This window comes from Seriola aureovittata, chromosome 13, assembly GCF_021018895.1.
Source record: "Seriola aureovittata isolate HTS-2021-v1 ecotype China chromosome 13, ASM2101889v1, whole genome shotgun sequence".
Taxonomy (NCBI): Eukaryota; Metazoa; Chordata; class Actinopteri; order Carangiformes; family Carangidae; genus Seriola; species Seriola aureovittata.
The window spans coordinates 14,352,505-14,364,927 of NC_079376.1; the positions used below are offsets into that span (position 1 = coordinate 14,352,505).

Consider the following 12,423-nt stretch of genomic DNA (forward strand, 5'->3'; position numbering starts at 1 on the left):
TGTCACAGAAAAAGATCATATGGATGCAAATATCTGCTTGCAGCTGTTGATTAAATCAACTTCTTAATGGTCATTTGTGTGTGTGTCTGTTTTGTGGTGTTTGTGTTTTAGTTTGTGGTCCATGCTGAAGTCAGAGTTTTGCCAGTTAGCTTCTCTGGCTGTGCCTCAGCTTCTGCACGCCCTCTCTTTATCCCACGGGGCCGACATCTTCTGGAACCTCATCAACTCAAACTTCAACAGCAAAGACTGGAAAATACGATTTGAAGCAGGTGAGAGACAGAGAATAGCTTACTGTAATGTGTAAAATTATATACTGTATATTATATCTGCAGCTGCTGACAAACTAATGATCATATTTAGTTATAAACACAGCATCAATATCATCATGATGACTAAACCATCCTCAGTTCAGTGATGTTTCTTGTGAGCAAAGGGGTTGTGGTTGTATGAATGAATTGTTGGAGGAAGACCCCCAGTTTGCTGTATAATATGTTTCCTAAACCACTGTCTGCTCACATCTCCCCTTGTGTTGCCATGGTTACCATGTGGCTCAAACAGGCAGCAAAGGGGAATTGTGGGATTAATAAGGTTTTTCTTGCCATGTGATTGGCAGAGAGGAGATGTATGACCTTGAGACAGCGGCAGAGGACAAGTCGTCTGACTGTATGGATATAGGGAAACAGAAGAGCAACTGAATTGACAGTTTCCCCAAATACACAGTAAATATTTCTTAGAAGGTGTAAAGTTATAAGCCTATTGTGTATATAAATACCTTGGGACATAAAATAAATTACAGTTATTTGATCTTTCCACCTGGGAAAATGTTGTGTCACATTGTCAGGTTGATATGCTGTTGATCTATTTCAGGAACATGGGCACTTAGAATATTATTATACCTTCTCATTAGCACTTTTGATACAGATAATTTTATAATTATGGGTGTAAATCATGCAAAAATGTACAGTATATTTCCGACTCACACTGCCCTGGCATGTCTCTTAACTCCTACACTGACACCTAGTGGTCAACGCGAGTGCTATAAATCAGCCCAGAGTGGGTGAGAGTTTATGGATTTCAGAATAAAGTGTCTTTTTTTAGATTCTAATCTCAGTCATAATAAAGCCAAGAACTACTGGAAGGATCCTCTTTCTTGAAATGACTGAATGCATTCTTATTTTATTTCACACACAGGGGATATGAGAGAGATTGTGTCGCCAGAGTGGTAACTGTGCGCACTAACTAAATAAAATTAAAAATCATAATTTTGCATATGAGTGATAGTGTAGGGATACATGTAATTTTAACCGATTTTCAATAGATTGAATATTATTCATATAATTCTTGTGTAATTTTGTAGTTCAAGAAACATAATTCATATTGATACATCCATGCATTATGTGAGGCCAAATATGGTGACATAGAAATCGTATCTAAGTAATACATGAATCTATTTTCATTAGTGATCTCATTGCTTGGTCTGTTTATGATACAATCATGGTAATTATGGCAGGACATCTGGCAGCTCTGCTGCCTCATCTTATTGTATGATTCGTCCGTGCTGCTGATGATTTGCTGTTCTTTCTCATGAAAACTGCCAGTTGAGAAGGTAGCAGTGCTGTGTCGGTTCCTGGACATTGGTGCGGTTACAAAAAACCACTTGCTAAAGTATTCCCTGGCCCACGCCTTTTGCTGCTTCCTGGCTTCTGTGGAGGACGTCAATCCCGCTGTGGCCACCAGAGCCAGACTGCTTCTGGACACCATCAAGAGGCCGGCCCTGCAGGTGAGCTGCCCACACAGAAGCAGTACAAAGATGTATTTCTGACATAGAGGAAATTTGGGAGCAGAAACACTTAAACATTGTAGGGCCTTAAAAATCAAAGGGTCATTGTCATTATTACAAAATATTGTGTCATGTTTGTGTCCTTCTGCACCATAATTTACTATTTGCAAATTCTCATAATGTCCCATAGATTTAAAGTCTTTTATTGACTCTGGAGCCCTAATGTTTCAGGAGTGCTGGGTTTTTTGCATTGTATCTAAATATATGTCATACAGTTGGTCAACACTCTTCAGCTGTTTCTGTGAAAAGAAACAGCTTAAAGATAACCCTTAACACAGAACAGAAATTGCTGCCTGATGTTGGTTTACTTATATGCAAATAATGATTATTTATATTATCAATTAATCTGCTAACTATTACCTAAATTTTTTTACTATTAAATGTTGATTAAAAATTATGCATTAAATGCAAATTTGTAGATTTCAGTGACTGGAATCATCAAATATTTGGCAGAAATTACTTAATAATAATGTATGTAACTAGGTGCTCTGCTTTGTATTTATGTGTTGTATATTTTGTAGGGCCTGTGTCTGTGCCTTGACTTCCAGTTTGACACTGTTGTGAGGGATCGGCCAGTCATCCTCAGCAAACTCCTGCTGCTGCACTTCCTGAAGAAAGACATTCCTGCTCTTAGCTGGGAGTTTTTTGTCAACCGCTTTGAAACATTGTCTCTGGAGGCCCAGTTACACCTGGACTGCAACAAGGAGTTCCCTTTCCCAACAAGTATGTAGCTTTAAGGTTACCATTCAGATTTTTACTCCTGCTTCTCCTCCACTTCCTTTTTCTTGACATAATATTTGTTGTGACAAAAACACCACAGCCTAATAGAGCTCCATATGTAGTTTACAACCTTTCTTTTTACAGCCATCACAGCTGTACGAACAAATGTAGCCAACCTCAGTGACGCAGCATTGTGGAAGATACGACGAGCCCGTTTCGCCAGGAATCGGCAGAAGAGTGTGCGTTCGCTCCGTGACAGTGTGAAGGGAGGTCCAGCTGAGTCTAAACGGGCATTTTCACTCCCTGAGTCGCTGAGTAACCGACTTCGTGAGTAGCACAGATCAACAAGTCTGTCTGTCTGTCAGCTGAAATCTTAACCTGTGTCACTTTCATTCAGTCTGAGGTCAAACAGTGTTTGCAAATACCTTTTGAAATACCTGTTTAAATGGAGGTTCAACATGACATTATAGAGGCAAACCATGACTATATCATGTGCGTACTTGTTTAAAGAGTCAGGTGACGCTGCCTATTTTCTATCCATTGTGGGTGAAAATAGTGCTATTTTTAATTGCAAATGCTATTCGACCAAAGCCTGGTCCCATTTTCCTAATGTTTCTCTCCTCACTCGTTTGTTCCCAAATTTCATTTCACTTGAATGTCTGAATACTACTTTGTTTAAAAAAGGAGGAACTCCCCACCATGACATTCATTTTGTCTTTGGCTCTGCACAGAAGGCTGTCTGAGTTTCCGGGAGAGGTTTCTTGTGTTGGCTTCAAAGTTGATGTGGTTGTTGGATATTTGTGATCATCCAAAATGCCTTAAATCTTGGAAACACTTTTTGTGATTTTGTACTTGGTGGTTTTTTGCTAGTGTTTGTGTGTGCATGTGTTGGATGACGACGAAGCTCAGACATGTGTCCTGTGCTACCTCCCCTGTACATTGTCCTAAATTGTGTTCTTCATATGTGGTTTTTAGCTCTAAGGCTTACGAGGCAAGAGCAGTCTGCCCCGACACTGGGAGATATGATAGAGAAAGTCCTGCCAGGTAAATAACAACGCAAAAATGAAACATACAGCATTACTCTTCATAATCATATCATATTGGAGGAAAAGTACAGTTTCACTACCAATAAAACTTACACAAGGAAATATAAAATGGAATATGAAAAAGCAATGTTTGCTCTGTGGTGACAGTCATTGTTTTTTCATCCCGCCTTCAGGCTTACACTAATAATTACACCGGAAAGAGTGAGAAGAAAAAACACTCGCTAACAGCTAGCAGGCCATGTTTTGTGTTTACCCTGTTTACATATTCCATGAACATGTTGCACTGATGTATGTATACTGCATGATGATGTCTCCACCTCTCTTGACAGAGAAGTTGACAGGAGAGTTGACTCCCCCCCGCCCAACTCTGTCTTGTTACTCCTCCCCCTGCTCCTGCACCCTTCCCTCTCCCCATCCTCTCCCCTGTCTGCAGCACGTTTCCTCCCTCACTTTAACCCTGACGCTTCAGCCCCTCTTGTAGGCCAGACCCCGTCTCCTGAGGACGACACCATCATCAGAGACCTGCTTCCTGAGGACGCCGGCATAGATCACCAGACTGTTCACCAGCTGATCATGGTGCTCATGAAATTTATGGCCAAAGACCAGAGCAGTGCCGAGTCCGACATCGGCAGTGCCAAAGCTTTCAACACTGTGAAGCGTCACCTGTATGTGCTGCTGGGCTATGACCAGCAGGAGGGCTGCTTCATGATTGCACCTCAGAAGATGCGCACCTCTACCTGCTTCAACGCTTTCATCGCTGGCATTGCACAAGTAACTGAAATATAAGCTTATTATCACTTGTGTTTATAGCTGTAGCTTTACTGGTACTGTTTAGTGGTATGTTGTAAGAAATATACCTGTATAACATGCAAGCTAATGAACTTAAATGAACCCTCCTTCAGGTGATGGACTACAATATAGGTCTGGGGAAGCAGCTACTCCCTCTGGTGGTCCAGGTGTTGAAGTACTGCACATGTCCCCAGCTGAGACACTATTTCCAGCAACCGCCTCGATGCTCTCTCTGGGCCCTGAGGCCACACATCAGACAGATTTGGCTCAAAGCCCTGCTAGTTATCCTGTATAAGGTACTCTCTGAATTATTATGTGTCCGTATGATTTCATTGCATGGGATATTATTCATTCAGTCACATAGATATGACATACATACATTATTTATATTTTATGATATACATACGGCATGATTTACAAAGTAATACATCATAAGCTTGTAATATGTTTCTGTGATCCACAGTACCCATACAGGGACATGGAGGGTAGTAAAGTGGTCCTCCATCTAATCCACATCACTATCAACACACTCAATGCCCAGTATCACAGCTGTCGTCCCCATGCTACAGCAGGACCCCTCTATAGCGACAACTCCAACATGAGCCGCTACAGCGAGAAGGAAAAAGGTGATGCAAAAATAGGAATGTTATTTATCTCAGCAGACATCTATAATAGCTATAATTTGATGAATAAACAACAACAATTTCTTAATATATAGTCTGTTGATTGTGTGTATCAATGATGGTGTTGATCTTTGGAGTAATGTTAAGACTTTTCCTCAAAATAATTTGGGTACTCACTGCATTTTGAAGTATTTGCTGATTTAGGTTATTTTAGTTATCAACTTATGAATATAAATTGGTGTAGCATTTATAAAAAAAAAAACCTAATCTATGTATATATATATACATATATATATATATATATATATATATATATATACATATATATATATATGTATATATATATATATATATACTGTGTAGATTACAATGTCAGAGTAAAAATGATATCCACTCCAGTCAGGGTTACATATTCTATATGCTACATAAAGGCAGTGCTGATGTTAATTCTCCATATTTTTCTCCATTTTAGAAGAGGACAGCGTATTTGATGAGTCAGATGTCCATGACACTCCGACTGGCGCTGCTAACAAGGAGTCACAGACCTTCTTTGCTCGCCTAAAGAGGATTGGTGGCAGCAAGTCTGTGAAGTACCAGCCGGTAGAGCTGAATGCCAAAAAAAGTAAGAAGCAGAGGCTTTCAGAGTAAAGTGTAGGATTACAGCACATCGATCGAATCGTTTTCAGCACAACATATTTTTTCTGATAGCAGGAGGCTTATTGCTTTCACTGGGGTAAAGTCTCGTTTTTCTTCTGTATATCAGGTGAAATTGAGCTGTCAGAGTACCGAGAAGCCAGCGCCCTTCAGGACAGCATTCTGCACTGTGTGAGGGAGGAGAGCACCAGGAAGAAGCGGCTGCAGGCCATGCACAAGCAGAAGTCTCTGGACATTTCTAACACGGACTCCATCCTCTTCAATCTGGACGAGCACAGACGCAAGTCATGCATTGATCGCTGCGATATGCAGGTGCCCCCTGTGGTACTGCCCCCATCCTCGGCCACATCCCACAGCAGACATCACGGTAAAGGATCCTCCGATGGTTCTTCGGTTCGGGTGGAGGCCAACGATCCCGTGGACCGGCGAGGCTCTCGAGGGGGCCAGTCCGACGTCTCCAAACCTGTCATCCCCGAGGTCCGCCTCAGCTGCATGGAGACCTTTGATGACAGGTTGGACCAGGGCTCCTTAGTGGGATCAGCTCAGGGAAAAGAGGACCAAGACCTCATTGATCTCTCCTCCGACTGCACATCAATTCCAGAGAAACACTCACTGCTCTCCATGTCCGACAGCGACTCCTTGGTGTTTGAACAGTTGCCTCCACTGAGAATTGTGGAGAGTGATGAAGAATTCGATCTTAACACCATCATAAGCTCCAAGTTCAATGGGAGTCCAAAGGTCTCTGCTTCCCCTGCCAGCAGTAACACCTTACGACTGTCTCCGGTGGTTCAGGTGAGTGTGGAGGACTGCTCCAGTGACAAAAAGACCCCAGATGTTTTGGTGGGAGAGGGAGGCTCAGTGCAGCCATTCATGGAGAAGAAGCCAAACCGTGTGACTCCCAGCACCTCTCTGGAGCTTCCTGACCGGCCGGAGTATGTCTGCCATGAAAGCCCAATGACTCTGAAGCAAAAGAGAGACCTCTTGAGGAAGACTCCACACGTCCCTGACACCTCTTTAGATGACACGTCTGTGGCCCCTGAAGAGGTGAAGACTGGGATGGGACCTGTGGCGAGTCCCTCTGGTAGGACCATCTTCTTGGACATACCAGAGGACAGAGCAGAGCCTCTTTCCTCACCAGAGAAAAGCAAGAGTAATAGCAATGATGAAGAAGAGTATGGTGACGATGAAGAGGACGACGACATGGGTGACGACGCGGACAGCGACCCCAAACCTGACAATGCAGATGACAATGACGAAGCAGAGTTTAAAATCCAGATTGTTCCCCGGCAACGGAAGCAAAGGAAGATAGCTGTCAGTGCCATCCAGAGGGAATACCTGGACATCTCGTTCAACACGTTTGACAAGCTTGGTGGTGAGCAGACCACAGAAACCGGTAAGGGGGAGGGACAGATAAACACTTTATATAGAAAGTTGAAGTAATCAGTGCTCGTTTAGTGAAAATGTTGCATGGGTGCATCAAGGTTAATTTCTACTTTACCAATGTGCTGTCCATGTGATGTGGGATTTGTTTCAAAATATTTTCAGCTGATATCCTGGATTTGAGATATCTTATTCAATGCATTTCAAATTCATAATAATCAATTAATTTCTACGAAATTGGTTGAAAGTGTATGTTTAAATTAAAGTGACTTTAAATAACATTAAGGACCACAACATTGTTTTGCAAGTTTTGGGGCATTTACCACAAATGGTGTATACCTCATGTCACGGCAAAACATTACAAACTCTACAAACTTGTGTTATCAAAATGTAAGTGTAAATCAGTCTGATATCAATCTGCAACTGAATTACACTACTATACTATCATACTGAACTACTATATACTACTACTGTATAGTACTTCACTATTATAATGTAACATGAGTTTGAAGAGTCTGCTTTAACTTTTCATACAATATCTCAAATAATCGTATGGCTCTCTAGATTGCTTGGAAAAATGTGTTTAAAAATTGCATAGTGTGCATTCAGTCATGGACAGCATAAATGTAAAGTATATTAGATTTGTAGTTAGGAACTAAAACTTGCAAAAAACGGATATATTCCTTTAGATTTGGGGATACCAATGTGCACCTAGCTCAAATCTTTCCCCGACCAACCACTCCAGCCTTGTGGTGTCCTGTGGTGTGTTTTCTATGTATGTGTTCACTTTTTCCATCATACAAACACACACAACAAGTACTTCAAAGGAGAAAATTTACATTTTGAACTAATTTAAAAGAAGCTGAAGAGCAAGGCAGAATTTGATTATATATTTGAAACAAACTTTGGGGAAATCAGTTTAAACTGCAAACAGTGATTTTCTGATGGTGGTGAGGTTATGTAACAAAGCACTAAATTTCACATAACAAATTAAATTAGCACTAAATAGACTCTACTATTACTATTATTACTGGAAAACTACTGGCATATAATGGCATATATTCTGATGCCAATGCCCTGCCCATCATTCACCCATATTGCCTTGCAGATCACAAAGTTCTGTCTACATTGGAAAAGCCACGAGAATCTGCCTCAGCCCCAACGCTTGAAGCTGCTATGCCTGAAACAAGCCACCGCTCTTCAGTATCAAGTAGGATGCAAATACTTTATTACATAATCTCTTTATGAACTTCAATAAAACTGACTGTTGTGGTTGTCATAAAGAAGGGCCTTAATCTGACATATTTGTATATATTACTTGTGTGCAGTCTAATATATTACCTGTAGTTCTCTTTATTTTTCTCTTTTCAAATTAACTTTGGTTTAAACTTCATATTGGAGCTGTAAATATTAAATAAATATCACATAATATGACATCTTTGACATCTTAATCATAAAACCAATAAAATTTGCAAGAATAGAGAAAACACCCATCTAATATTAACTGAATTTAATTTCCAATTACTTTTACTTTAAAGTGACCATCTCTTTTCACGTGAGCGTCTTCCTTATTTCCATGTAACCATACACACGCTTGTTGTTGGGGAAGCTGGAATGAGTTCAGCAGGTACTTTAACGCAGGTGTCGTTCTCTGTATCTGTATCTGACCTTTAGCTCAGTACCGTCAGGTGAAGCGTGGCTCTTTGGGAGCTCTGACCATGAGCCAGCTAATGAAGAGACAGCTGGAGCATCAGTCCAGCGCGCCACATAACATCAGCACCTGGGAAACGGGTCAGTTGCTTTAGACTTCCCTTTATTCTGTAATGACCTCTTGAGGAGGTATATGGATATAGTGACATGTAAGAAAACAAAGGAAACAGAAATAACTTAAGCGGAAAGTGACACTTATTGGCCAGTAATTGAATTCAAACTCTGGGCAGATACAATATAAGATTTAGTATTAAATAATTTACTGTCTTGGAACATAGACAAAAAGCCTAAATATCTTTACTTAGATTATGACTCAAAAACCAAACCAACATGTTATTCCTCATTGACCTCATTCAGGATCTAATAACTGAATCTGAAAAACCTGCTGTTCTTTTATTTCATTACTGATATTCTTCCTCTGCAGGTCCCACAAAAACCAGCCTGCTCTCTGCACCAAGCACAGTAAGCATGTTTGTCCCTGCGCCCGAAGAGTTCATTGATGAGCAGCCTACCACAATGTCTGACAGGTGAAGGTGAAGCTATACGTGTCTTGAAACAAGTCATCTTAATGCTTAAACCAGCCTGTGTGAAATACAATGTGATGTCCCAGGTGTCGGGACTGTGCGGCCGTGCTGGAGGAATACGACGAGGAGACTCTCAGCCTCGCCGTGGTCGTTCTCTCCATGTTCATCCACCTCAGCCCTGATTTGGCTGCTCCAATGCTTCTCGACATCATGCAGTCTGTGGGCAGGTACAGCCGCTCCTGTAACCATCCTGCAATCTCCATCCACACAGCACTTCACCGTTAAATGAAGTTTCATAACTTGCCCATAGAACTCATGCATAATTCATCCCTGCTCCTAATCCACTGCTTTAACTGCTTTCAGGTTGGCATCCAGTGCCAATTTTTCTGGACAAGCTGAGAGGTATGAGACATTAAAGCCGTCAAACCAGTGCGCTCAGATATTCACTGTGCTTATAGATGAGTTTAATAATAGATGTAGAGTGTGACTGCCTGTCCAACTCAGACATTCTCCCTGTGATGTTTTGCAGTATGTTGATCCCAGGGAATGTAGCAGGTGTAGCCAAGCAGTTCCTGCGCTGTATGTTTCACCAGCTGGCCCCTAATGGCATCTTGCCCCAACTCTTCCAGAGTAACATCAAAGGTGTGCTCATACCACTGACTACTAAACTCAAAACTCCTTGAACTTTAACAGCACTATTTCTACAGAGCCTTATAGCGTATCTTAGCTGCTCATTTCTGTGTGTTTCGACCTTGGTGCTCTATATTTTGAAACTTATAGTAGATGCATACTTTGCTGCTTTTCTTTACATATTTGATTTAATGTTTATTTATTTTTTACACAATGATAAGGCTAACTTGATAGTTTTCCACTGGATATACTGCCACCTTTATTCTTTTTATGCTTTTCTATATTTCTTTATTGCAGATGGAAGTTTTCTGCGAACACTTGCAACTTCGCTGATAGATTTCAATGAACTGAGTTCAGTTGCTGCCCTCAACATGCTGCTTGAGGTAGGATTTTCCTTTGTGTGTCTGTGTTGAGTCTTGCAACCAGCAGGAGGAGCTCTTGTCAAAGCAGTAGCTTTAGTGTCTCCAGCTACATGTAGAGCATAAGCCCATCTAAAATCATCATGGGGGCATTCAAGAAAACCCGCCTTACCCTGCACCACTGTTCCACTTTATTGTTATTGTAAAGCTAAATAAATGACACAGATTAGAACCCATTGATCCATGAGCCCATCCAAGCAATCATGTGTGCTTCAGTGTCCTAAATCCCCTGCTCTCAGCACAAGCATTGCGATTGATCAGGGCTGAATGATCAGTTAAATGGAAATATCTTCGCTTGTAGAATTTCATTATATAAGCCTGTTATGGTTTGTGCCTGTGTGCCCTCCAGGGTTTGAACAACAAGAAGAGTCTGCCAGCAGGGGGCACAATGCTGCACTGCCTGGACAACATCGCCACCTTCATGGAGGCTCTCCCCATGGACTCTCCTAGCAACCTGTGGACGACCATCTGCAACCAGTTCCAGACCTTCCTCACAAAACTGCCCTCTGTGCTTCCTCTGAAGGTAGATATCGACTCTTCCGTTCACTTAGTCATGGTCTGATATGGTTTAATGTGATTATGGCTGGAGGAAAAAGCATTTAGCAGTGCCCTTGTCGGGTTCAATAGGATAGAATCTTAAAATTGTAATTGATTTGACTCTGACGCTTTTGACCTTAGAGGTCAAATTAGTGTGTACTCTAATCAATTTATCACTGCAGATAGATTTAAAACACCAAGTCCAGAACTGTGGGTATGCAGCATGCAATAATTTTTAACTTTTGCACTTTGAAACCAACTGGCAGTTTCGATTTCTCAACATTTTTTGCAATCTGTATGTGTCATTAGTGCCCCATGGATTCCAGTTTGAGGATTATCATTTGTCTGCTGAAAATCCCGACCACAAATGCAACCCGGGTAAGCCCAAGGCAGAATTTTACACACTGATTTGTCCAAATCCTGGTCTTTAACACTTTAACACTTTTTTCTTTTCCTCCATTCTACAGAGCCTCCTGGAGCCCTTCTCCAAGTTGCTGAGTTTTGTCATTCAGTATGGCATGTTCAGTCTCTCCTACCTCGTAGAACTATGTGGACTGTGTTATAAAGCCTTCAACAAGGTACTCTTGAGTGTGTTTAAACTAGGTCTTTTTGTTTAGACATAGAGTTTCATATGTTGTAATAAAACACGTGCTGACATCTCGTGTTTATGCAGGTAGTGTTGAAAGAGTTAAACCTTTTAAACTAATCTGCAGTGTTAAAAATGTTGGGCTTCTGCTCACAGGCCTCCCGCTCATCACTCTTTTGGTGCTACACCTACTTCCCTGACTCTCCAGTCAGCCAGAAATGTGCCCATGTGTCACAGATGATTAAGTAGGCAATCAGCCAGTATTGATTAACATGATTAGTTGGTGTGCTAGGGCCGAGGATGTATGGTGTGTTTCAGAGTGGCTGTCTCAGACAGAGATGGAGCCAGGGCTGTCTGCACTGTTCGGCGAGATGGATCCTCGGTCCTCCACCACTGTCAACACTGCATGCTTTATGTCTCCTGCAGTATTGATTTTCTACACCCTCTTTAATTTCTCACAGTATAATATCCGCTTTTCAAAACCCAGAGTCACAATGAGCAATTGCTTTTGGAACCTGTCTTGTGCAGATGTTTTATGGCGAGGTGAGGTTTCTGGGAAGCGCAGGGAGGACTTTTCAGCTGGTTATCTTTGGGGGTCAGCCGTTAAGGACACAAAGTGGGGCTTTCTAGACCTACTAAAGTTTTTCACACCGTACACCATTTGTCACAGCGGCACTGCACTGTATGCCAAATGCGATGGGGCCCTCTAGCTTAAGAGCAGACTATGATTTGCTATTTACCAAACGGACATGCTCCATTAACTTTTAATTATGAGAGTGCTGTGTACAGGTATGTGCATTAACAAGCCACACAGTGAGAAATGTCAGGAGCGGCTCTGCATTCTGTGGCGTGTGCCTGCGCCCATCATAAGCAAACATGACTGCATAGAGGAACAGAGAGGCAAAGTGGAAGCCAGAAGATGACAGTGTGGTTTGTAAACAGGCAGCTGGGCTTTGTGTGGAAGG

The 12,423-nt window shown here is 41.7% G+C and overlaps 1 protein-coding gene across 10 annotated transcripts in view; it reads left to right on the plus strand.

Annotated features, from left to right (window-relative positions):
• LOC130180168 (protein unc-79 homolog) overlaps window positions 1-12,423 on the plus strand; it is a 34,648-nt gene that overhangs the window by 19,024 nt on the left and 3,201 nt on the right. For 5 of the 10 annotated variants that reach the window (XM_056393571.1, XM_056393577.1, XM_056393581.1 and 2 more), the window contains 20 exons: window positions 112-269; window positions 1,599-1,780; window positions 2,362-2,563; window positions 2,705-2,887; window positions 3,536-3,604; window positions 4,040-4,377; window positions 4,509-4,691; window positions 4,859-5,021; window positions 5,491-5,640; window positions 5,782-7,065; window positions 8,161-8,262; window positions 8,727-8,843; window positions 9,187-9,289; window positions 9,373-9,513; window positions 9,650-9,688; window positions 9,816-9,928; window positions 10,214-10,299; window positions 10,685-10,858; window positions 11,182-11,250; window positions 11,340-11,450. In XM_056393571.1, coding sequence (XP_056249546.1) covers window positions 112-269; window positions 1,599-1,780; window positions 2,362-2,563; window positions 2,705-2,887; window positions 3,536-3,604; window positions 4,040-4,377; window positions 4,509-4,691; window positions 4,859-5,021; window positions 5,491-5,640; window positions 5,782-7,065; window positions 8,161-8,262; window positions 8,727-8,843; window positions 9,187-9,289; window positions 9,373-9,513; window positions 9,650-9,688; window positions 9,816-9,928; window positions 10,214-10,299; window positions 10,685-10,858; window positions 11,182-11,250; window positions 11,340-11,450 — 3,967 coding nt within the window. The remainder of the gene's footprint in view (window positions 1-111; window positions 270-1,598; window positions 1,781-2,361; window positions 2,564-2,704; window positions 2,888-3,535; window positions 3,605-4,039; window positions 4,378-4,508; window positions 4,692-4,858; window positions 5,022-5,490; window positions 5,641-5,781; window positions 7,066-8,160; window positions 8,263-8,726; window positions 8,844-9,186; window positions 9,290-9,372; window positions 9,514-9,649; window positions 9,689-9,815; window positions 9,929-10,213; window positions 10,300-10,684; window positions 10,859-11,181; window positions 11,251-11,339; window positions 11,451-12,423) is intronic. The other 5 variants (XM_056393572.1, XM_056393574.1, XM_056393573.1 and 2 more) reach the window with 5 other exon arrangements.